This window comes from Nothobranchius furzeri, chromosome 6 (assembly GCF_043380555.1).
Source record: "Nothobranchius furzeri strain GRZ-AD chromosome 6, NfurGRZ-RIMD1, whole genome shotgun sequence".
In the NCBI taxonomy this organism is placed as follows: Eukaryota; Metazoa; Chordata; class Actinopteri; order Cyprinodontiformes; family Nothobranchiidae; genus Nothobranchius; species Nothobranchius furzeri.
The window spans coordinates 69,727,294-69,754,183 of NC_091746.1; the positions used below are offsets into that span (position 1 = coordinate 69,727,294).

General features: G+C 44.6%; 2 protein-coding genes across 5 annotated transcripts in view; both read left to right on the plus strand.

Annotated features, from left to right (window-relative positions):
- The first annotated feature begins 8,909 nt into the window (after positions 1-8,909).
- LOC139070260 (uncharacterized) lies at positions 8,910-10,441 on the plus strand. Its single transcript, XM_070551990.1, has 4 exons — positions 8,910-9,237; positions 9,454-9,571; positions 9,826-9,922; positions 10,039-10,441. Exons 1-4 carry the CDS (start codon positions 8,910-8,912, stop codon positions 10,348-10,350), a joined length of 855 nt encoding a protein of 284 aa, XP_070408091.1. The 3' UTR covers positions 10,351-10,441.
- A 2,726-nt stretch (positions 10,442-13,167) lies between these two features.
- ythdc1 (YTH N6-methyladenosine RNA binding protein C1) overlaps positions 13,168-26,890 on the plus strand; it is a 30,190-nt gene continuing 16,467 nt past the window's right edge. For 3 of the 4 annotated variants that reach the window (XM_015943277.3, XM_015943278.3, XM_054744622.2), the window contains exons 1-8: positions 13,168-13,254; positions 13,324-13,387; positions 18,315-18,416; positions 20,609-20,889; positions 21,944-22,298; positions 22,377-22,439; positions 22,520-22,635; positions 26,735-26,843. In XM_015943277.3, the coding sequence (XP_015798763.3) occupies positions 13,360-13,387; positions 18,315-18,416; positions 20,609-20,889; positions 21,944-22,298; positions 22,377-22,439; positions 22,520-22,635; positions 26,735-26,843 (1,054 nt within the window). In that variant the 5' untranslated portion in view covers positions 13,168-13,254; positions 13,324-13,359. The remainder of the gene's footprint in view (positions 13,255-13,323; positions 13,388-18,314; positions 18,417-20,608; positions 20,890-21,943; positions 22,299-22,376; positions 22,440-22,519; positions 22,636-26,734; positions 26,844-26,890) is intronic. The other variant, XM_015943281.3, reaches the window with a different exon arrangement.

Sequence of the window (26,890 nt, forward strand, 5' to 3'; positions counted from 1 at the left end):
TCACATTTATTTAATTGAAGTTGATTGTAGAAACAAAATAAACAAGTAAATTTTATTTATACAGCACTCATCACAGACAGAAAATCACAGAATGCTTCACATAAGTCAAAACAAAAAACAAAGTCATAAATCATGGTGATCTGACAACCATCCATCCATCCATTTTCTTCCACTTAGCCGGAGTCGGGTCGTGGGGGCAGCTGCCTAAAGCCTGATCCATTCTTCTCCGTCTGTGTCAGTGCGGAGACACGCAACGTCCTTGCGGGCCTGCCGGAGAGCTCAGCAAGGACGGACGGAGTCTATTTTCTAAACATCCGTCAGTCAAGACGGACAACGCAAGCTTGTGATTGGTCAGGACAACGCTGTAGTCTACACCGCCACCATTGCGCCCTCAAAAACATAAATAGAGTTGAGGATAAGTAGCGGCAGACACTTAGAAGCTTGAAGAATACCTCGCGAAAAAACTCTAAAAACATGAACGTTTAATTTCCCGGTGACTGAAGGAGTGAAAATGTGGCAAGGTGGATAAACGAGGGCCTGGGCGGGATTCGATCCCCAGACTCCCGGGTGAGAGTCATACGCTCTAACCAGTCAGCCAAAGGGACATCCCCTTGCCAAGTAGCCAGGGCGCATGATCAATCGGGACATTGTGACAGGACACTCACTGCCACATCTTCCCCCCTCTTTCCAAAAGCACGTCCTCGTGCTCCCGCGCAGGCTGCCACAAACTTCACATCCATGGACCTACTTGACAGTACTACATGGATCCTGCCAACAACGCCAAATGTGGCAAGGTGGATAAACGAGGGCCCGGGCAGGATTCGATCCCCAGACTCCCGGGTGAGAGTCATACGCTCTAACCAGTCAGCCAAAGGGACATCCCCTTGGCCAAGTAGCCAGGGCGCATGATCAATCGGGACATTGTGACAGGACACTCACTGCCACAAAAAGATGCGCAGCAAGCGTTTTATTTGTGGACGGAAATGACAGGAAACGTGGGTTTAGAGGTGGCGAGCGCATGAAGAGGTGGAGGAGAATGAGAGACAAATTTGTCTGTGTTTAAAAGTCTCTTATATACAAAAAAAAACACAATATAAACACACTATCTTGGACCGATACACGACAGGATACCACAGAACAGCGCTACGCCCTCTGTTGTCCTGCCGGGCAATTGCTTTGCAACACTCTCCAGGAGACGGAGAAGTTTGAGAGAAAACGCTTCCGTCAATCCGTGCGTGTCTGTCCCTTGCGGAGCTGACGGAGAAGCATGAATCAGGCTCAAGTCGAGAGGCCCAGATTTCCCTCTCCCCAGCCTCTTGGGCCAGCTCTTTCGGGGGAATCCTAAGGCGTTCCCTGGCCAGGTGAGAGACTAAGTCCCTCCAACGTGTCCTGGGTTTCCCTTTGGGCTTTCTCCTGGTTGGGCATGCCCAGAAAACTTCCCCAGGGATGCATCCCGGAGGCATCCTAACCAGATGCCCGAGCCACCTCAACTGGGTCCTCTCAATGTGGAGGAGCAGCGGTGACCGAGCTTCTCACCCCATTCTTCTTCTTCCGGCTCTTGGAGAGTACAGACGCTTTTTTCCTCCTCTCCTCCCTATCTTATCCCCAAGGCTCTTTGTCTGTCTTTGGGTGTACGGAGTTTCTACATTTTTTCTGGAAACTATTAAAAATGGACCTGGTCAGCTGGTCTCTCAACGCGATTGACAAAATTTTCTCAACGATGAGAACGGGAGAAGGGGCTCCCAGGTGCCCCTCTGGGACAGAGCCAGCTGGGTATATTATGGACTCCTGGAAACAGTGGAACCTGATTTGCCTATCTCAACTGTCTGTAGAGGATTCTGAAGACGTCTGAATATTTGTGGTTTTGGTGTCAGGTTTACTGCTTTTTGGCCTTGGAGGTTACCTGACTTACCGGAAAATTAACGAGCTGTCGAGGAATATTGGCTCACTCCCGGAGCTCAGCGATGGATTGCACCTCGCTGTGAACGCACAGACTCATATAATTGTCGAGATGAGTCGTAAGCTTGGAACTTTGGCTGAGATTCATGCGTTGGCACAAAAGATGGATGCAATCAAGGAGCGAGTGGATGAATCAGCACGGATTGGGATAGATTAATCTACGCCATCAATGGATTTTGTGAGGTTGAGGACCAGCAGAACTTTAAGACAGAGAAGAAATTATCTGTCTGGCCCCAAAACAAGTTCTTATCTGAATCTGGTGCCCTTGAGCCTGTGAGGCTGAAACTAATACCCCCCCCCCCCCCCCCCGAGCAAATGTGGAATGCTGCTGTCGCCATGGCAACTGTCTCCCTATCCCAGCCGGGACTGCGAGCTGTGAAGGCCACTGAATCGTTCCAGGAGTCACTGTGCTCTGTAAACCCAATGACCTCCCACCCATTTCCAGACTGAGGTGAAGAGCGCTGCTTATCGCGGCTGCATTCACTGATGTGTGGAGAGTCTCAAACCCTACCACCCCACCTAGTGGACACTGATGTTGTGTAATGTCTGAAGTCTGTTGCATTTCTGTCTGAGGTGTTTTTTTCATAGCAAAGCTGCCCTCCCTGTGGAGAGTAACTCTGAAGTGCCTTTTTTTCCCTCCACCTGACCCTATCCTCATGTAACCCTCTTATCTCTATTAAGGTAGTGTGACTTGGGTTGCGAATGACCACAGTCACCAATTTTTGTCATGTGTCTTGCCCATGTATGTCTGATCTCTGAATTGCGTGAATTGAAACTAATTTCCCTCTGGGATTAATAAAGTATCTTTGAAATGAATTTGAATCTCTAAGGAGAGCCCAGTCACCGTGCATTGACAACTAATTTCGGCCGCTTGTATCCGTGATCTCATTCTTTTGATCACTACCCAAAGCTTGTGACAATAGGTGAAGGTAGGAACATAGATCGACCGGTAAATTGAGATCTTCGCCCTGTGGCTCAGGTCTCTCTTCACCATGACAGACCGGTACCTCACTGCAGATGCAGCACCAGTCCGACCATTGATCTCACGCTCCAGCTTTCCCTCACTCATGAACAAGACCCGAGACACTTAAACTCCTCCTCTCGAGGCAGGATCTCATTCCTGACCCGGAGAAGGCATTCTACCTTTTTCTGAACCAATCAATCTGAATCATCTTAAAACCGAAATAAATTAATATCACAAAAACAAAGCCATAAATTTATAAAATACCATATAACAAGTGAAAGATGATTACAAATCTGAGTAACAGATAAGAAAATAAAATGTTTAAGTAAACGCAGCTGTAAATAAAAGGGTCTTCAGCTGTTTTTTAAAAGTGTCCCAACTAGGGCCGTGGGATCTGACGATATAAATTCGTTAAGGATTATAAAGTGATCATGATCTACCAAAGTTCGGAGATTGTCTATTTGCATTCTATCACCTGTGCCATTATTTCTGGATGTGTCTACCGGCACAATTGTTCTCAGCCGAGTCACGCTATTTGCTAGTGTGCTGCTGTCGGCAACAGTGATGTGTCGGTCGCGAACGAACCGGCTCTAAGAGCCGGCTCTTTGAAGTGAACGACGGGAGCCGGCTCGTCATTGGGAGCCATCCCCTTCCCTCCCCCCTCCCCTCTTGCTTTGGTGAAAGCTACAGGTCAACATGTGTAACTGCGTGTCCAGACTGTCCACACACAGAGCAGTAGGGGCAGTGAAGAGGGAGGATCAGCCTCAGACAGACACACAGCAGCGCACATGTGGGTGGAGGGAGACGAGAGGGAATGAGGAGGAGGAAAAAGGCGAGAGAGAGAGAGGAGAGTGCGACAAAGACAGTGAGAAAATGAGCGCCAGCAGTCGGAAAGTGGAGATTTCTTGAAGTGTTCAGTTATTAAATCCATATAAATGATAAATATTTGATATATTGCATTTTTTACATAAGTAAATCATTTTACATCTAGTTTAGCATTATTTTGGTTATAAATGTACTCTATGCAACTGAAAATCTGAGGAGCCACTTGGGAGCTGAAAGAGCCGTCTCTTTTTGGTGAGCTGAGCCAAAAGAACCGGCTCTCTAAAAAGAGCCGAAATTCCCATCACTAGTCGGCAAGGCAGTGTGTTGGTTTGTTTAGCTGGGGAGCTTGTTAGAGCTGAGGAACATAATCTAAAAATCAGTGCATTAAGATGCGGACATAAACGATTATGAATCTTTGAAGAAGCACACCATGACCAATTATAGGGGCTAGCTGCTAGCTAACATTAACCACTAACTTGCTCCGTCTCTAAGCGGTCATTAAGTGTATTCTCACATGTCTGCTTGGTCAGGGAACCTCTGGGTCGAGGCCGGCTCTACAGTGGAGCAAGAGGGGACATTGCCCCGTCAAAAGGGTTTGATTCCTTTGATAACTAAACCAACAAGAATCACTGCACTGAGTGCAACAGCAATAGATAACATTTTCACTGATGTAGCAGAGGGATTGAATGGAAGTGGGAGCCTGATGACTGATGTAAGTGACCATTTACCAGTGTTTACAGTCTATAAACAGTTTCACTGTAATAGAACACGGGTGATACCAGAAAAACTTGTAAGGGACAGATCACAAAAGGCCTTGGATGCACTAAAGAGAGACCCACAACAACAAAGTTGGGAAGAGGTTTATGTAAAAGATTTGAACAAAGCATATGATACCTTCATGAGTTTGTAATGCAACTTGTACGAGAAAAATTGTAAACTTCAATCAATCAATCAATCAATCAATCAATCAATTGGACTTTATTGTCACTTCAGCCATATACGGTTTGTACACAGTGAGGCGAAACAACGTTCCTCCAGGACCAAGGTGCTACATGCAACATAAATTTACAACATAAAATAACAGGGAAATCACTAAACTATCTAATTAAGGACAGAACAGACTGACCTAATATGACACGACCTCTCCAAGTAGGTAGTACAAAGGAAAACCGTAAACATACTTAGTATGTAGGTGGTGAAGGAACAGTAAACATGCAAAAGTAAAGCATTAACTGGTTAATATTTAAGTCCAGCCTCCATGCTTTGAGGTAGTTGAGCTTAGTGATAGAGTGTGTGTGCGTGTATGTGTGCGTGCGTGTGTGTGTGTGTGTGTGTGTGTGTGTGTGTGAGTGTGTGTGCATGCGCATGTTTATCAGTCCAGTCCCTTTTTGTTGAGGAGACGAATGGCTTGTGGAAAGAAGCTGTTGCACAGTCTGGATGTGTGTGCCCGAATGCTTCGGTACCTTCTTCCAGATGGCAGGAGTGTGAAGAGTGTGTGGAAGGGGTGTGACCAATCAGCCACAATGCTGGTGGCTTTGCGGATGCAGCGTGTGGTGTAGATGTCGTTAATTGAGGGGAGAGAGACTCCGATGATCTTCTCTGCTGTTCCCACTATCCGCTATAGGGTTTTGCGGTCAGATATTGCACAGTTCCCAAACCAGGCAGTGATACAGCTGCTCAGGATGCTCTCAATAGTTCCTCTATAGAAGGTGGTCAGGATCAGTGGTGGAAGCTGGGCACAACTTAGGAGACTGGCCAAAAAAAGATGCTTTCAGTAAACCATGGATGACTGGAGGATTACAAAATGCCTCCAAGAAGAGAAATGATTTGTATTGAAGTTTTCTAAAATTAAGAACAAGATAAGTGGGAAATAGGTATAAAATACATAAAAATAGAATAATATCTATAATTAAAAGACATATAAAAGAATACTATAATGAATTATTGAATAGAAATAGCAATAACATAAAGGCTACATGGGGGATAATAAATGGTGTTGAAAAAAAAAGATAAAGGAACATCAACTTATGCCAAATTACTTTGTTAAAGACATTTCAAACATATATGATACAAAACAAATAGTGAATGAGTTCAATACATACTTTGCAAACGTGGGTCCAAGTCTGGTAAGGAATATTCTGGACACAAGTGATAATGCAGGTGATAACATAATTGACAATTTAAACAGTATATTTTTAAATAAGATGGGTTAAAAATGAAATAATAAATATTGTACATGTAGCAAGTAAAAGTTCTGCTGATTGTGTTAATATGGATATGACACTAGTGAAGAAAAATAGATTATGTTATTGGCCCTGTTACTTACATATGTAATTCATGATTTTCTACAGGAACATTTCCTGAACACATGAAAACAGCCACAGCAATCCTACTTTATAAAAATGGAAACAAACACATGTTGTTTAGTTACACACCGGTATCTTTGCTCTCACAATTCTCAAAAATACTAGAAAAATTATTTGTTGCCAGGTTGGATAAATTCTTTGATAGACAGAATATTTTGAGCGGTAGCCAGTATGGTTTCAGGGCAAATCACTCAACATCAATGGCATTAATGGAACTAATTGAAGAAATTTCCACTGAAATAGAAAAAGTACGCTGTTATTATTTTTATTGATCACAAGAAAGCTTTTGATACCATAGATCATAACCTTCTTAGCAAACGTATGTCATCAGAGGAGTAGCACTTCACTGGATCACAAGTTATTTAAAGACTGGACTACAAAATGTTCAGATAAATGATGTAAAATCAGATAAATGTAACATTACATGTGGGGTACCTCAAGGGTCTGTTCTAGGTTAGAAAACTTTTTAATTTGTTTATTAATATTACAAAAGTATGTAAATTGTTGAAATGTATTTTATTTGCAGATGACACATTTTTCTATGTGAGTGGTAATATAGAGCCTATGAGAGAAGTGACTCAAATCGAACTAGGAAAACTGAAACAGTGGTTTCATGTAAACAAACTATCCCTAAATCTTGAAAAAACTAATTTTATGGTATTTAGTCAAAGATGAATAAATATGGATATTTCACTGGCTATAGAAGGCGTTACCATTGATAGAGTGAAGGAAATAACGTTTTTAGGGGTCATTAATGATGAACGTATTTGCTGGGAGCCACATATTAATGGTATAAAATCAAAAATGGCAACAGGGATTGCTATATTACACAAAGTAAAGGAGCCTTTGAATAGTAATGCGTTATGTCTATTATATAATAGTCTGTTCCATATAAAACGTATTGCATTGAAATCTGGGGACTACATGTACAACATACAATAATCCAGTTTGGATTTTACAAAAAAGAGCAATAAGTATCATTAGTCAAAGTAGTTATAGAGCTCCAACTAGTCCTTTATTAGCCAAGTTACAAATATTAAACCGTAATGATCTGGTTGATTACAGCATTCTAAGGTTGATATATAAAGCTCGTATGAGTGTTTACCAAGAAATATCCAAACAAAATTAGAAAAAAGACAAAGTGGTTATATTTAAAAGGATGTGAGATATTAATAAAACCAAGATCCAGAACCAACGCGTTGGAGAGATGTGGTTCTTTGTACGGTGTTGGTTTGTGGAACAATATGGAGTCAGAACGGAAAGGAGCAAAATCAAGCATGCCGTTTAAAAAGACTGAAAAACAGTAAAATAGGAAAATATAAAGAATCTGCTGGTTTGGTTCTTTTATTTGGCTGTTTTGGGGGATTTGTTTATTACTGTGTCACCCAGTGTGAGGGTCCGAGACGGTCAGGCAGGAGGACACACTGGTCGTTTCAAAGAAAGAACGGGATTTATTTACCCAGAAATTCAAAAAACAAGTTTACTTTACACATGGGCCCTTTAAAAGAGGTCAAATGAAAAACCATAAAGGTGCTTTAACATAACAACATCTCTGGCTAGCAGCTTAAACAAACAAACTGACCTGACAGACAACAAAGAAAGGGAGCTGAAAAGTTGACACAAGGGGGGGGGGGGGGGGACGACACTCATCTACCTAATTAACAAAAGGACTAGACCCAATTTAAGAGTTAACCTGAAATCCTAAACTAAATACAAAGTTATGAAAAGAAAACAAACTATAAGTTTACATAATTCATAAAGAAATGGTAACAAATAAGTCGTCTGTGAAGGTTCTTAGTCATCCAGGTCATTGTAGTCTAATGAGCTTTGAAAGAAAAGCGTCTGGACTTCTTGAAGACGTTTCACCTCTCATCCGAGAGGCTTCTTCAGTTCTAAGGTCAAATGGTGGAGAGTCCCAGATTTAAACCCAGTGGGAGTTTCCCCCCGAAGAGGGAACAAAAGACCCCCTGATGATCTTCTACATAAACACATGAGCCAAGGTGTGAGGGTGGGTGTGGGTCCTATTCAGCCAGAGTTTCGGGTGAGCTCATTGTGAAGCCTGGCCCCACCCTATCATGTGAATTCCTGAGGTCAGATGGCCCAGGATATGCGTGGGCATTGAGGCATCTGGGAAGGGATCTCAAAACTGGATTATAGATGGCAGACAGTCGGTGTCGTAAACCACCGCCTCTGTTCAAAGATGGTTGCTCACAGTGGACATAAATGGCTTCCTTTACTCCTCTTTCAAACCATCTGTCCTCTCTGTCCAAAATGTGAAAGTTGGCATCCTCGAAAGAGTGACCTTTGTCCTTTAGATGCAAATGAACTGCTGAGTCCTGTCCCGTGGAGGTGGCTCTTCAATGACTACGTTTACATGCAGCCAATATCCGGGTTATGATCGGGTTAAGGTCGGTTTTCGGGTTTCTGAGTTGATCGGGATAACCCGTTTACAAGCAAGAGGCAACCCTAATTTGCATAACCCGTTTTCAATGCGGACTTTGGGGTAGCGTCAGGACGTATGGACGACGTCAAGACGCGTCATTTCCAGGTCATCTTGTTCCGGTATCCGTGAAAACAACAACATGTTTCCCAGTTCGGCAGAGATAGCGGGCGCGTTTGTTTGCGCTTTATTGCTGGTATTGACCCACCGGCAGCTCTTACAACGACTGTGCGTACTGGCCTTCATTCGAAGGAGAGTACGTGAGGAAGAAATTGCAAATATAGAGAGAGCTGCGCTAAACATATCCAACATATCGACGGTACCCGTTACCACCAGAGCCCCGCGGACACTTTGGATGAAGGTGCGCAGCCAGGACTGGTGGGAACTGGTTGTAATGATGGAGTTCACGGACACGGAATGGCGTGAGAATTTCCGTATGTCACGTCAATCTTTTGCTAAACTTTGTGGTATGATGGAAAGAGTGATGGAGCCCAGTGTAGTAACCATCCGCACACCAGTGCCTACAGAAATGGGCGTTGCCATGGTGCTGTATAAACTAGCAAGCTGTGCAGAGTGTCGTTTGATAGCAAACCAATTTGGAGTGCACAAGAGCACCGTGAGGAAGATGGTGTACCTATTCTGCAACGGAATGGTCGACTCAAGTCATCAAAACACTGATCCGGGTACCCACTTTGGAGGAGGCATGTGGCATTGCACAAAGATTTGAACGTGCCCACTCCATTCCTCAAATCATAGGTAAAATATTTCCTGCTCTTATGTCTTGTTAATGTCAATAGTTTTCTGAGAGTAGGCTAAATGTGAACTATACTATGTATGTAGGCTACACTGCTGTGTGCATATTTTTTCGTTTTTTTTTTTTTTTTAACTTTTTATCATAGGTTGTGTGGATGGGAGCCACATCCCTTGCTTGCCTCCAAGTGATGGCTACAGAGACTTCATAAACAGGAAGGGATGGCCATCCTATGTCCTCCAGGGAGTCTGTGATGACAAATACTGGTAGGTGTTTTGCCATTCCCAGCTTTTGTATTCATGATTATGATTTGTATATAATGTTGACAGACACACATCACTAAGCTATATTAGAACCACTCACAAACATCAATTGAGAGGTTCTCTGTTCAAAAAAACATCAACAGCTTATATGTACAAATAATTATGTCATTACTGACCTGAAATAATTTTCCTAACTTTTTGCCACTAATCACACCGCTCCCACTACATCTTGATTCACTGTGATACATTTTCCATAGTTTTTGGAGTGTGAACTGCAAAATGCCTGGTTCAGCACATGACGCCAATGCACTCCGCCAGTCCAATCTGTTCAACAATGCACAATCCTTCCCAAAGGTGGGTAATGCATTAAAACTTTTGGTATTTAAATGCAAGTTGCACACCTGCCACATATCTAAGATGCATTATGACATAATTTAGGAAGAATAATATTTCTATCTGTCCCACTTTAGAGAGCAGTGCAGATCGAGGGGCAGGATGTGGATTTCTTCCTGCTTGGAGTTCCTGCGTACCCACTGATGCCCTGGCTAATGAAGGGCTATCTGCAGTCCCCAAGACTGACACCACAAGAGGAAAGCTTCAACGTCTATTTGAGTTCTGCTAGAACAAGTATAGAGATAGCATTTGGTCGACTGAAATCTCGTTTCCGTGTTCTGTTGAAGCGCAGTGACTTCCATTTTACTTTCACACCATACGTGGTAGCAACCTGTTGTGCTCTACACAACTTTTGTGAGATGGAGAAGGAGCATGTTAATCCCAGATAGGCAGAGGAGGCCACATCAGTAGAAAGGCTGTTTCCACAGCCTGTGTCACAGGTCAATAGGGCTGATAACAGTGCAGCCTCAGCTATCAGACGGGCCCTGATTACCTTGCTGCACGTGTCCCACTCCGTAAGCGCTTGGTAAGAGCGTGAGTGTGCAGGACGAACGGCTCTGATAGGAAACAAACAACTTTAAACTGTAAGCTCGATACTTTTCAAAACGCTTTATTTTCTAAGTTTTAAAAGATGTTTATCTGCCTTCTCCTTTGTTGCTGTGCACCTCTGAAAAAGAACAGGTATATGCAATGTTCAAATAAAATGTCAACACATACAAGTTTTCTAGTAAGTTTAATAAAACATCTGTTCTTTAATAAAGCACATAACAAAATAACATTTTGGTTTTGCTTTTTAAATGTGAGGTTGATTCAGAAATCATTTGAGACATGAGTGCCTCATCACTGGCATGTCTCAACTGCCTTTGCTGCTCAAACCATTGGTTCTGCGTGTGCTGCATTCTCTCCATGAACTGTTGATGTTGAGTAAGTGAAGCAGCTCCACGGTGCCTGGACCTGCGACTTGACCCACCTAGAGCAGACATGACAGGCCTTAGAAAGTGTTGGGTAAGTTCTCTCTTAGTGTTCGACTATTATCACTTTTTGCATTCTTATGAAACTTGTGGATTCTAGAAGATGTTTCTTTACCTTTAGCTGACGTGTCAGAATGTCACCTGCTCCTTCGTCATAAACAAATATCTTCCTACAATTCTGAGTTTACTAAGAATGCAAAAGTGACAATAGTCCTTAGTTTGGGTCAACGGTTATATTACATAATATGTCATAATCACTGTAATCAAATTATCCACTAAAGAAAAGTACTATTTTCAGACATTACACAAGGAGGAGGAGTGACCTGGGGTTACAATACGCTACAACCAGTTATGCCTTTAGTAACAGTATTTAGAAAGCTCACCAGGAGTAGCTGCAGTGGGATTTGATGGCTGTGTAGACTGGCAAGGCACAGTCATTGAAGGTCCACCTTCTCCAATATCTGCATCTGGCCAGACATAAAAACAAGCAAAATGTTACAGCTTGATGTTAAAAAAGATGTTAATGATAGGTTAAACACAGATGGGTCGACGCATGTATCTACCTCCGAGAGCGAAACCCTTTGTTGGTATACGTATTGGATTGAGAAAGTCATGTGACTTACCTGTGTTTTCATCCATAACATCATCATCCTCTCCTTCAAGATGAACCAGACCGATGAAGAGAGAGGTTTCCTCGTCACTCCAAAAGTGTGGTGCTGTGCCGGCTGCGACTCGCCATGTTGCTCCCAACTTGTTTACTTCCGGTGTTCTGGCGCATACAAGATGTGTCGCTACTCAAAAGACCAAGATTCCTTGCGAACAGAGCATGCGCAGAACACACGCTTTGATGGGGATATCCCGATATGCGTTTACACGACCAAACTTTCGGGTTAGAAAAGGGTTACCCCAGGTGTAGTAACCGGGTTTTTAAAAACCCGGTTATGAGCATATCCGGGTTTTTGACGGTGTTTACATGGCCGTGCCGAACCGGGTTATTGCGAATATCCGGGTTTTAAAAGGGTTACTGGCTGCATGTAAACGCACTATGTTGTGCCATGCGCTTGTGAAGTGGCTGTTTGGTTTCTCCGACGTAGAGGTCTGGGCATTCCTCACTGCACTGTACAGCATACACCACATTGTTCAGTTTGTGTTTAGGAGTTTTGTCTTTCGGGTGAACCAGTTTCTGTCAGGAGCATCAGTGAGTTTGTGGCCGCTGCTCAGGGGGAGGGGGAGAGGGCTGAAGCAGGGGGAGGGGGGAGAGGGCTGAAGCAGGGGAACAGTAAATATGCAGAAACTACCGTTGTTGAGAGACGTGTTTAACTTTGAAAATGTGGGCGCAATTTTAATTACTTGTCAACTTTTTTCTTCAACGTTAAAACTGCTGCACAAAAAAAAAGACTGCTGCTCACGTGGGCCCCCTTTTTGCTGTGGGCCCCAGGGCCTGTGCCCAGTTTGCCCATATTATAATCCGGCCTTGGGTTTAGACTGCTGGAGGACACACTGACCACTTTCCACAATCTACTACTTTCTTCTACAATCTGCTCTTTAACTGTATTATTTTCTGCTATTTCAGCTGTTACCTTTATTTTTTCTCTAAGTGTTTTTCTCCCCAGAAGAAGCTACAATGATGTTCTGCTGAGCTGTGGTGGCCTCATGGAGGGAGCCATCGTCTAGCACACTGCTGCAAACCACTTAAACATTCTCCCTCTCCTGATAATAACATTTTACTTTCTTTGACATTGAATGTGCTACTACTAGTTTACCCATTTAATTATAGATTCACTAGGATAAATACAATAAAGTTTATCTCACCAAATAGAATATTTACTAAGAAATCACAATGTAACCATAGAAACATGACTTGGTGTGTGTGTGTGTGTGTTGTCTTCTCCATCCCCAGGGAGTCATGGTGGATGGCTGCTTATACTGAGCCAGGATCCTCTCGAGGTTTCTTCCTGTTAAAATTGAGTTTTCCTCTCCACTGTCGCTGCATGCTTGCTTAGTATGAGGATTGCTGCAAAGACTCTGACACTAGTCAGTGACTCGATGCAACCTGCTGGGTTCCTTATATAAGAAACTTTTTACTGGCTGGCTTAATAAACTGACCTGTATTGGAATGTTTACTGTGTGAAGGTCCTTGAGACGACTCTGGTCGAGATTTCGCGCTTTATAAATAAACTTGAATTGAATTAAACTCGCTTTCTGTAACTCCCCTCCGGTCCAGTCGGTGGCGCTAATACGCCACAACGTTACTGACTAAACAAGAAGAAGAACACGCTCAGACAACAGACGCAGTCCGCCATTTGGCTCCTTCAAGTCCTTGTAAGAGTACTTAAAGATAACAGTTTATTTGAAATATTAGCATATTATAATTGTAAGTTTGTTCTTTAGCATTACGTGCGCGTGAAGCAACAGCACATCTCAGTGATGGCGGCCGAGCGGCGCGAGGACAAAGGTGGGTTAGCTGTTAGCGTAAGCTAGCGTCTTGTTGCTCTTCAGAGTCAGCATGAATGTTGGTTTCATGGTTTCATTCCACTGCAGGAGTCAGTACGCCAACCGTTTAACTCCCTGAAAACCAACTGTTCTGTAGGCTCTTAAATGGCGAAAAACGCAGATATGCACAGTCCCATTGCGCATGCGCCAACTGGACCACGCTGCACAAGTCCGTGTTCTGATTCTTGTTTATCTTTATTTAGGTTACGTTTTTATCCAACATAACTTACAGCTGACTGCAGGTTACAGGGCAGTAAATGTACCTAACAGGGGCCAGTGGAGACTCTGGTCCTGAACGGGTCTTTGAGTCCGGATTCCCGGTCCACAGTGGCGTGTCCAGATCTTTTAAAATGGGGTGGCCCATGTGAGGCACAACTTTGTGCATGGGTGGCACCAATGGTTATGCTTTTTTAGTTTTACCCCCAAGCCTTTTGTGGACAATGAAAAGCCTATTTAAAGGTAAATTAGTGTGGTGGTATTTGGGGTGGCCAGTCAGATTCCAAGGGTGGCATGTGCTACCCCAGGCCACTCCCTGAACACGCCCCTGCCGGTCCACATCTCCATCAGCGGAGAAAGTCATGTTTAGCTGACTTTTAGGCCGGGAACACACCGGCCGCTGAAGCGCTCACGAAATTTGGCCGCTGCTCCTCAGTTCAGACCAAACGCTTGTTTCTCCGGTCGAGGCGCGCGCGCCTCATAGTTTTTCCTTTTAACCACTTGGTGTCCTCCATTTCCACTCTGCCTTTTCTCTGCTCTTTTCCTCTACCCCCCCCCCCCCCCCCCCCCTTGCTGTTTGTGTGTGGGATCCTATGGTGTGAACCAGTTGTTAATAGCCGGCCTACGACTTTCTGCTTCTGTCCTGTTTGCTCCGGTTGAAAGACTCCCAAAACCACACCCCCTTCACGTGGTCACACGCACAAGTTCGGTGTGTGTGTGTGGTTTACGAACATTTGACTATCATGGAATTGTATTTTGTTAAATTTGCCAGCCTGCCTCTTCTGTTTTGGTTTGACTTCCTGCCAGAATTGACGCGGTTCATCCGCGGCTCGCGAAAAAATAGAGCAGACACCGAAACGATCGCTGCACGGCACGGCCCATGTGACCTATTGAATAGGTTAACAAGGGCGCCGAATGAAGGAGGTCCCCGTTTCGCGGCGCTTCGGCGGCCGGTGTGTCCCCGGTGTTACGTTCAACCGGTGTTACGTCGATATGTGTTCCCCCCTCGAGATCGGTTTCTTTTGCACCCAGCTGCAAGTGGAAACGACCCAACCACAAGAAATAACCCTGAAACAAACATAAAAAATGTGCTACACATAATATTTTAAAAATTATATTTATGCAAAACATACATTTTTGGTGCCGGGGTGGTTATGGTTAGGGTTATTTCTTGTGATGGGGTCATTTCCATTTGCAGTTGGGTGCAAAAGAAACAGATCTCGAGGGAGGAACACATATCGGCCTAACACCGGCATCATATCAAAGCTGTTTCTGTGGTTTTTGGTGGTTAAAGTTTTATTTCCTGCTTGATTTGGGACATTTCATACAAAGACAAAACAACCTAATGTAATGTTTGCCCGCTGTGGCCTGGTAGCAAGTTGTTAAAAGAGGATAGAGATCAGTATCTGCAGAAACTGTCTACAATCAGCCAAGTAGGTCTCTACAACCTCAAAGGAAACAAACGAGCTCAGACTTCATTACTGCTGAAAATACATACCCGAGTAAGCGTAGTACTACTTCAACATACTTGTCATCTAGTAACAGTAAAAAGTAGCCGTCCAGACTCCACAAACACAGGAGCTGCTCCAGGTTTCATGTCTGGATGAGCCTTAATTAAACACGTTATTATTAATAAGTCACAAGCAGCTACAGAAACACCCACATCAGAGGTTAGCTACATGTTTGTTTCCATAAACGGTCGTGATCGTTTCCTCCCGTTATTTTCATTTCTCATTAAATAAAAATTCATTAATATTTAATCCAAACAAGCTGACCAGCGTGCCCAGCATCATATTTATGTCACTTTTAAATCATTTCACCTGAAGTAGCAACGCTTTACCTGCTGGTTCTGCGACACCGAGCTGCTGATCGTGGTGTCCGGGTTTGAGATGGTGCTCAGATGTTCTGATGGAAAGCTTCTCTTGATAGATCTTGTTACCTCCTGATGTTCTCTGGGTAACGTTTATGATGTCTGCTCACCTGCATGCGTCGGGGTAATTCCAGTCTGTCAGAATGACCAACACAGAGATTTCTCCATCAAATTTTTAACGGACAAAAACGTAAAATATCCGAAATACCAGTGAGCTCTATTTTCTCTTTAATGTATTCGGGACATTGCACATTAATGAACAATCAAGTACTTCTGTACAGACTGTAAGTGAGCCAGATTATAGCACAGTTGCTAATTTCCATCTGTAGTCCCTAGGCACTGTAGGCAGGAAAGCCAACATTGAATTTGCTGACAACATACAATTCTAAAACAACAATCTCATTACAGACAAACAAATTCAACAATAAAGATTAGTGGGGTGTGTGCATGACTGGGAAAGTTTGAGTGCTTTTTGAAAATCCTGTAAGTGGGACAGTCTCTACTATTCCGTGGTACGTTGTTCCGAAAGTGAGTCCCTCTGACTGCCAGAGCCGTTTTGTCCGAAGGTTGTTTTCTGTAGGGAATCTCCAGGTCTCTACCAGAGGAGGCTCTGGTACCAAAACCATTCAGTTCTTAGTTTGGTGGAGGTGGGGCGAGTCCATGCAGACCTTTGTAGATTAAGCATATTGTATTTTTCCAGAATAGTACACAGGTCAAAAGATTTTTCATCAAGAATTATTACAGACTTTTTGAATAACATTTCTGTTGGTTTTAAGGGTGTGTGTCCAGGTTGTAATGCAATGCTCTATGGTTTAAAGTTATGTACATTGGATCTGATGTGTTCGCTATGACTATGTGTTGTTTAAAAGATGGTGTCGAATCCAGGGTGATCCCGAAGTACTCTTGTACAAGGTCAAGCTCTACTCCCTGGACCGCTCCAGTTTCACCAGTTTTTTTTTTTAAGGGATGCACCTTATATTGGTATCGGCCGATAATAGTCATTTTTAGCATATCGGTGTCGGTCTGATAAATAAAACTGGGCCGATATTAACACTGATATTTTTTCCATCTTCAGGGTTTCCCCCAGAAACTGAGGCCCTGTCCACACGTAGCCGGGGATCTGCCAAAACGTAGATATTTGTCTACGTTTTGGTCTGTCATCCACACGAAAACGGATCTTTTTAAAAACTCCGGCCAAAGTGAAGATCTGCGTTTTCTCCGTTTTGGGTGTCTGCGTGTGGACAGACAAAACCGGAGTTTTAAGGTCCGCAACGTCACTTTCCACGACAAAAAATGCTGACATCACGTGTGCGACCTGTGTTTACACTAGCCGACAGCATGGAAGCCTTCAGAGCTGCGCTCTGTCACTACCCGATCCATCAATTGTCCAAGCGCTTTCTGCTTGTTTGTTTTTGCAAGCGGAATTACTGCTCCTTGCGGAAGACCACAGACGAAGGACGAGGATAAGAACGGGGGAAGTGCTGCCGCCTACAGGTCTGGCATGTCCTTAACAACGTCTTTATCCGGGTACGTGTGGACAGAGTTTGTTTTTAAAACGCGGGGATGTGGATGCAAGTTTTTGGAGGGGCGGATATTCGTTTTCAAAAAACCCCAGCTACGTGTGGACTAGGCCTGAGTTAAGCCTGGCGCTCCTCCACGCGCGCTCCATCCCTCAGCGCTCCATTGTGAGAGCGGGGGTGGGGTGGTTGTACAGTTCTGCTGCTGTTTCTCACCAGTATCAGCTGATGGAAGGCTCTAGTTTTGTTGCATCGTTTGTGTCCGCTTTTAAAGCGCTGGGGGAAACCCTGCATTTAAAACCAGACTGAGAGCCTTGAGGCGGGTTCCCTGTGTTGTAACTGCCTTCTGTAGTTTAGTACATAGCGTGATTGTAGTTGCTAGCATTAGCCACTAGCTTGCTCTATCCTAGTGGTTGTTGCATGTATTCTCACACGTCTGCTCGATCGGGGAACCTCCAGGTGAAACGTTCTGCTCTGAACTTTTGCGTTTGGCTTTGTGGGGACGTTTGTGTGTGTTTTAGCGAGCCTTACCCCGTGGCTGCCGACCACAGCTTTGTTAATGCCAAACCCCTCCGCTGCATAGTCAGGGCACAGCTACGGAGAGCAGTAACCCCGGTTTCACACTGCAAGCATCAGCGGAACGGAACAGCAGCAGAGCGGCTCACTCGCGAACTTCAAAGCGGTCCTTTTCACACCGGGAGAGTCTTGGCCGCCGCACAGCTTCCTCGCTGTGCCTCGCTGTACCCGCAAGATTCTAAAATCCCTCGAGACTTCCGACACCTTCCTCATCGAGAGATCTCAACCCCCGCGAGGAATCACACCGTTGCACTTCCCGAAAGAAACTGGTGTTAACCAAAGCCGTTCGGTCACACGTACTGACGTAAGTTATAAATAACATCGCAACGTTGCATTTTATTTTGAAAATAACCGGGGATTTTACACAGAAACTGTGTGGTTTCCTGTCTCGCTTAATGTGAACTGCGGAAATTGGTAGAAGTTGAATACCTCTACCTGCCTGTGGGACATCTGGGACACGTCTCTCTCGCTCTCCACTGTGATTGGAGAGATAAATAGATGCTTCATAATTTATGTATTTTACTGCTAAATAACTAAAATGTCTGAATTGTCAAAATAGAAAAGATGCGCTAAAATTGGGATTTTGAGTTTGCAAAAACAAAATTGTGACATGAATATTTTTCCATTGGCCGGGTCTTCGTGGCTGCTATGTTAGGCTTGGCCGTTGGTAATCATTGAAGTTGTTGTTCATGGGTGTCCCGCTCTTTCAGATGGAGAACTCAATGTTCTTGAGGATTTGCTGACTGAAGCTCCAGATCATGATGACGAGCTCTACAACCCCGAGACAGAGCGAGACATCAGCGACAAGAAAGGTACTCGTACTCATACTTGTGGCACTTTGGTTGGTTGTGTCTGACAGTAGCTTTTATCCAACAACACTTCTCTTGTGTTTACTGTGGTTGTGCCAGAAAACCACACTTAGAAATCAGAGTGGAAAGGTGATTACTACTGAGACCAACAATGATGGGTGTCTTGATGCAATTTGCTGGGTTCCTTATATAGGAAACATTATTTCTGATTGGCTTAATGAACTGTGAATTGGAATGTTATGTGAAGTGCCTTGAGACGACTCTTGTCGACTCTTGTCGTGATTTGGCGCTATATAAATAAAATTGAATTGAATTGAATTGAATTTATATTGCACTTTGGAAGGCTGCTGGTTAGGGTAAGATGCTACATGGCCACAGCCACCCTGGGGCAGCCTGACGGATGCATGGTTGCCATTTGCACCATGGACATCTGTAACCACCACCAACCAGGGTTGTCATGGTAACCAGTGTAGCGGTAAACCCCGGTAAAAAAGTTGACAAAAATAATAACCGTCTTGTTTTTTAAAAGATATATTATCTCGGTGGGTTTACCGTGGCTATGACCCTTATCAGCCACCGTATCATCTGCTGAAGTTGCCGGCGGCACATGCACACTTTGTTGTTTACGACCAAAACTTTCTTGAAGCTAAAGCTGAAATAATGGCCAAAGGAGGAGACGGCAGCGTTCAGGACATTTATTATCCCTCAAAGAAGACAAAGTGGGAAGTACGGGCATTTTTTGGATATTTGAAGAATGCCGAGGGGCAGTTGATAGAAGACGGCTATCCTGTTTGCAGCAGTGCAGGAAAAGTGTCTGTGAAAGGCAGCAACGCTTCAAATCTCATGACACATCTGCGTGACCATCACCCACAACTCTACAGTCAACGCAAGGCAAGTTAGCGTTTTAGCTAAAATGCGTGATCCAAGGATTTGGGTTGAGGGAGAATGCAACGAGTCGCTATATAAAGCAGCCGCAGTGCCGCTACCTGCATATAAACCGTGTCGCGGACACCCCCATGTTGAAATGACGCTATGCATTACAGGCATGTAATCAAATTTACATTTACGCAACATTTGGACTGAAAGAAATAATTTTATGAGACCAAAAAATAAACTTTTATTAAAAATAATAGTCGTGGTGGATGGCTGCTTATGGGCCATTTCCATCTGTACCGGGTCGGCCCGTGCCGGGTAGCATAGGTTGTTTACATATCTGGGTGGCCTGGTATTTTTCCGGGCCAACCGAGGCTCATTCTCAGTCCTCTTCTCGAGGGGGTCTGCTTCAGGCCGACCAGGGCCAACACACCCACTGCTGACAGCAAATTCACACCTTCCATTAGAGCAAGCCTCTGATTGGTGGGTAGAATCAGCCCACATGGGCTTAAGGCAAGGATGTGTGGAATCAACCGGGCCAGGCTGGGGCCAACTGGGGCTACCCGGCCCGGGCCGACCCGGTACAGATGAGAATGGCCCATTATACTGCGCCAGGATCCTCTGGAGGTTTCTTCCTGTTAAACGGGAGTTTTCCTCTCCACTGTCGCTGCATGCTTGCTTAGTATGAGGATTGCTGTAAAGACTCTGAAGTTAGTCAGTGACTCGATGCAACCTACTGGGTTCCTTATATAGGAAACTTTACTGATTGGCTTAATGACCTGACCAGTACTGTTTACTGTGTGAAGTGCCTTGAGACGACTGGTTGTGATGTAGAGCTTTTTAAATAAAGTTGAATTGAATCTGTTGCTGGTGTCAACGTTCTGCCAGGCTACGCACGGCGGTGTGGGGCTCATTCTGTTCACTACCGTAAATAAAATGCTCCAGCGCCGTGCTTTCTTAACCGCTTCATGTTTGAGTCGACATGAGTTTCCCAGAGTGCTTGGCGGCATGTAGGTGTGGTCTGGCAGAGCCTTGAGTGAGAGGGAAGTGACTGTTCTTAACCTGACTTGTGAATGTCTGCGATGCCTGATCTGATGTCATCGCTGACTCAACTGCTACAAAACTACACACAAGTGCACTTTATGGAGGTGACCAGCAGCTAACCGGACAAAGCTGTTATAGCCGGTTACGACCTTTACGGCAGTTAACCGGTTAACTTTGTTCATCCCTAGTGCAAGTACAGTCTGGAGCTTGTTTCCAGGCCAGACTACCACTGGTGTCTCATTTTGTGTGTGTGATTAAACCCTGATCTCGTCTTTCAGGTACAAAGAGAAAGAGCGAACGCTCTGAAAGCCGGGATCTAAAGAGGCTTCGCTCCTCATCGGGCCACACCCCCTCCAGATCTTCATCTGCAGTTAAGAGGGGTCTGGGATTGTCCTCTAAGAAGTCATCCAGCCCTCGCAGCCGCCATTCCACCACCTACCGTCACGATTACTACGACGAACGAAAGGGGAGGCAAGGGTCCAGAGAAGGGCCCCGGAGCCGTGGAGGAGAGGACGCACGGCGGAGAGAGTCCCAACGGGGCCTAGAGGGTCTGAGCCGGGTACTGCTGCTCTCAGTGACTGTTGATTCAAGTACAAGTTCCCAAAGTAGACTGCTGTAGAAAACGTTCCATTATTCAGTCAATTGTGTCTACCTTACAGTAGAGCGGGACGATAAAACGACAGCACTGGACCCGTCGGTGGCTGGAACGGAGCTGTGCTAAAGCACGTAGCCGTCAAGCTGCAAACGGCTAACGTTAGCAGCTGTAGCTTTGTACTGCAGGTAACAGGTGCGACTCGGCTGAGGAGGAGGACAGTGAATGACGTCGTTAGAAATACCAGACTTATCGTTTCTGTCGTGTGGACGTATTTTACCTAGGTAACTTAATAGCCGTGACCAGTCAAAGTATTTATTGTTGTGAGCCTCACCACAATATCGCAGGAATGTAAAGCTACGACGCTAATGTTGATGTTCAGTTCTTTTATTGAGAACGGCATCACGGGCGCGTTGCTGCCCTCGTCAGGTCAGGGGTGTAAACAACGCTGCTTCACCTTCATATCTGAGACCTGCCACTGTGGCGTGGGCGTTGTGCCCATTAACCCGCCGCTTCATGGGTTTACCGTGTTAGCCGTGGCCAGTGCTAATTTCCACTCCTGGCCAGGACATGAATATGCTAATGAGCTGCTTGCTGATTGGTCGGTTTAAACCAGAAGGCCTATGGCACTGGAGACTGCGGGTTGGAGGAGGAAGGGCTCCACATTGTGACGTTTTTATGAGAAGTTTCTCAGAAAAGTTTTGCTCTGGCATTTTTAAACTTTCTAATTTACATAAAAAGCAGGTCACAAACGGCTTTGACCTTCTGGCGTGCTACTTCTATTAACAAACAACAAGAAAATGTTGGTCTAGATTCTGTGTCCCCTTCAAAGTTCTCATCATATAGCTTAGAAAATCACGTACCTAATTTTCTGACCTGTTTAGTGTGAGCAAGCGTTAAAAAAGAGGTCTTCAGATGAGCTTTGCTTTTTGAAATGAATGGGGAAATTTAACTAACAATATTCTAATGTTAAAGTTAAAAGTTATTCTGCCAATAACAGTCACTTCCTGTTTGCCATCAGAAGTTGCGGCGTGATGAACGGCGAACGACGCTTTCCCCCCATAATGATGAGAACCAGTCAGAGGAAGAGCCGGAGTATGGTTCGGAGCAGGCATCGGGCAGTTCCTCCCACGTAGAGGAGGAGGAAGAGGAGGAGGATCAGGAGGAAGATGAGGAGGGCATGGAGGAGGAAGAGGATGAGGAGGAAGGAGAGAAAGAGGAAGAAGAAGAGGAGGAGGAATATGACGAGCGTCGTGGTGGTGAGGGAAACGACTATGACACAAGGAGTGAAGCTGGAGATTCGCGATCTGCCTCCTCTGTGAGTTTCTCTGATGATGGTGAATCAGCCCACACAGGCTCCGCCTCTGAGGCCTCAGGTAATCGTGGCAGCAGGTGTTTAGCTTTCGTCCAGACTGGTTGACGTTAACTCCGATCGTGTGCTTTCGTTTTGGCAGAATCGGAGAAGAAGCGAGAAAAGCTGTCGTCGTCAGTTCGAGCTGTTCGAAAAGGGATGGAGAGTAAGAAGGCCTCCAGCTCCTTATGTCGTTTCACAGCATTCACCTCATTTGCTCACACTTGTGACGTCATCTGATTACAGAAACTTCCTGTGCCGTTGCAGATCCCACCAACAAACTCCGTTACATCCTGCGAGATGCTCGCTTCTTCCTCATTAAGAGCAACAACCATGAAAACGTTTCCCTGGCCAAAGCAAAGGTGTGCTTCAGCCTCCGTCTGGTTTGCAGCTCTTTCACTGTTGGGTTCACATGCCTTATAAAGCACCGTGTCACCACACAAGTCTCTAAACTCTGTGTCACCACACAAGTCTCTAAACACTGTGTCACCACACAAGTCTCTAAACACTGTGTCACCACACAAGTCTCTAAATACTACACAAAACACTAGCACCGTGTGTCACCACACAAGTCTCTAAACACGGTTTCACCACACAAATCTCTAAACACTGTGTCACCACACAAGTCTCTAAACACGGTTTCACCACACAAGTCTCTAAACACTGTTTCACCACACAAGTCTCTAAACACGGTTTCACCACACAAGTCTCTAAACACTGTTTCACCACACAAGTCTCTAAACACTGTTTCACCACACAAGTCTCTAAACACTACACAAAACACAAGCACCGTGTCACCACACAAGTCTCTAAACACGGTTTCACCACACAAGTCTCTAAACACGGTTTCACCACACAAGTCTCTAAACACTACACAAAACACAAGCACCGTGTGTCACCACACAAGTCTTTAAACTCCGTGTCACCACACAAGTCTCTAAACACGGTTTCACCACACAAGTCTCTAAACACTACACAAAACACAAGCACCGTGTCACCACACAAGTCTCTAAACACTGTTTCACCACACAAGTCTAAACACTGTTTCACCACACAAGTCTCTAAACACGGTTTCACCACACAAGTCTCTAAACACGGTTTCACCACACAAGTCTCTAAACACTGTTTCACCACACAAGTCTAAACACTGTTTCACCACACAAGTCTCTAAACACTACACAAAACACAAGCACCGTGTCACCACACAAGTCTCTAAACTCCGTGTCACCACACAAGTCTCGAAACACGGTTTCACCACACAAGTCTCTAAACACTACACAAAACACAAGCACCGTGTGTCACCACACAAGTCTTTAAACTCCGTGTCACCACACAAGTCTCTAAACTCCGTGTCACCACACAAGTCTCTAAACTCTGTGTCACCACACAAGTCTCTAAATACTACACAAAACACTAGCACAGTGTCACCACACAAGTCTCTAAACGCTGTTTTACCACACAAGTCTCTAAACACTGTTTCACCACACAAGTCTCTAAACACTGTTTCACCACACAAGTCTCTAAACACTGTTTCACCACACAAGTCTCTAAACACTGTTTCACCACACAAGTCTCTAAACACTGTTTCACCACACAAGTCTCTAAACACTGTTTCACCACACAAGTCTCTAAACACTGTTTCACCACACAAGTCTCTAAACACTGTTTCACCACACAAGTCTCTAAACACTGTTTCACCACACAAGTCTCTAAACACTGTTTCACCACACAAGTCTCTAAATACTACACAAAACACTAGCACAGTGTCACCACACAAGTCTCTAAACTCTGTGTCACCACACAAGTCTCTAAATACTACACAAAACACTAGCACTGTGTCACCACACAAGTCTCTAAACACTGTTTCACCACACAAGTCTCTAAACACTGTTTCACCACACAAGTCTCTAAACACTGTTTCACCACACAAGTTTCTAAACACTGTTTCACCACACAAGTCTCTAAACACGGTTTCACCACACAAGTCTCTAAACATGGTTTCACCACACAAGTCTCTAAACACGGTTTCACCACACAAGTCTCTAAACACTGTTTCACCACACAAGTCTCTAAACACTACACAAAACACAAGCACCGTGTCACCACACAAGTCTCTAAACACTGTTTCACCACACAAGTCTAAACACTGTTTCACCACACAAGTCTCTAAACACTACACAAAACACAAGCACCGTGTCACCACACAAGTCTCTAAACACTGTTTCACCACACAAGTCTAAACACTGTTTCACCACACAAGTCTCTAAACACGGTTTCACCACACAAGTCTCTAAACACTACACAAAACACAAGCACCGTGTGTCACCACACAAGTCTTTAAACTCCGTGTCACCACACAAGTCTCTAAACACGGTTTCACCACACAAGTCTCTAAACACTACACAAAACACAAGCACCTTGTCACCACACAAGTCTCTAAACACTGTTTCACCACACAAGTCTAAACACGGTTTCACCACACAAGTCTCTAAACACGGTTTCACCACACAAGTCTCTAAACACTCTTTCACCACACAAGTCTCGAAACACTGTTTCACCACACAAATCTAAACACAGTTTCACCACACAAGTCTCGAAACACTGTTTCACCACACAAGTCTAAACACTACACAAAACACAAGCACCATGTCACCACACAAGTCTTTAAACTCCGTGTCACCACACAAGTCTCTAAACACGGTTTCACCACACAAGTCTCTAAACACTACACAAAACACAAGCACCGTGTGTCACCACACAAGTCTTTAAACTCCGTGTCACCACACAAGTCTCTAAACACGGTTTCACCACACAAGTCTCTAAACACTACACAAAACACAAGCACCGTGTCACCACACAAGTCTCTAAACACTGTTTCACCACACAAGTCTAAACACTGTTTCACCACACAAGTCTCTAAACACGGTTTCACCACACAAGTCTCGAAACACTGTTTCACCACACAAGTCTAAACACTACACAAAACACAAGCACCATGTCACCACACAAGTCTCTAAACTCCGTGTCACCACACAAGTCTCGAAACACTGTTTCACCACACAAGTCTCTAAACACTACACAAAACACAAGCACCGTGTCACCACACAAGTCTTTAAACTCCGTGTCACCACACAAGTCTCTAAACACGGTTTCACCACACAAGTCTCTAAACACTACACAAAACACAAGCACCGTGTCACCACACAAGTCTCTAAACACTGTTTCACCACACAAGTCTCTAAACACGGTTTCACCACACAAGTCTCTAAACACGGTTTCACCACACAAGTCTCTAAACACTGTTTCACCACACAAGTCTAAACACTGTTTCACCACACAAGTCTCGAAACACTGTTTCACCACACAAGTCTAAACACTACACAAAACACAAGCACCGTGTGTCACCACACAAGTCTTTAAACTCCGTGTCACCACACAAGTCTCTAAACACGGTTTCACCACACAAGTCTCTAAACACTACACAAAACACAAGCACCGTGTCACCACACAAGTCTCTAAGCACTGTTTCACCACACAAGTCTAAACACTGTTTCACCACACAAGTCTCTAAACACGGTTTCACCACACAAGTCTCTAAACACGGTTTCACCACACAAGTCTCTAAACACTGTTTCACCACACAAGTCTCGAAACACTGTTTCACCACACAAGTCTCTAAACACTACACAAAACACAAGCACCGTGTCACCACACAAGTCTCTAAACTCCGTGTCACCACACAAGTCTCTAAACTCCGTGTCACCACACAAGTCGCGAAACACGGTTTCACCACACAAGTCTCTAAACACTACACAAAACACAAGCACCGTGTGTCACCACACAAGTCTTTAAACTCCGTGTCACCACACAAGTCTCTAAACTCCGTGTCACCACACAAGTCTCTAAACTCCGTGTCACCACACAAGTCTCTACATACTACACAAAACACAAGCACCGTGTCATCACACAAGTCTCTAAACTCCGTGTCACCACATAAGTCTAAATACTACACAAAACACAAGCACCGTGTCACCACACAAGTCTCAAAACACAAGCACCGTGTCACCACACAAGTCTCTAAACACTCACCACACAAGTCTCTAAACTCGGTGTCACCACACAAGTCTCTAAACACAGTGTCACCACACAAGTCTCTAAACACTGTCACCACACAAGTCTCTAAACTCTGTGTCACCACACAAGTCTCTACACACTACACAAAACACAAGCACCGTGTCGCCACACAAGTCGCAACATAATTACAAAATGCCAGGGTGTCCTGGTGCCAGCTGCACCTATGGTCATCTCTATGTTTCTGTCTCTTCTATCGCTCCACGCGTTTATGGATAGTTTGATGTTACCATTGAGTTGTGGTCCAGTTCTGATGAATGTAATGGTCTGGATGTGGCGAGGGTTAGGGGTGGTGTGGATAATCTTGTGACGTGTCTGATCTGTCTGCAGGGTGTTTGGTCGACACTGCCAGTCAACGAGAAGAAACTCAACGCTGCGTTCCGGTCAGCTCGAAGCGTCATTCTGGTCTTCTCTGTTAGGGAGAGTGGAAAGTTCCAAGGTTTTACACATTCCAGCTTAATCCTGTTCCCGCAGTCCCATCTCTCT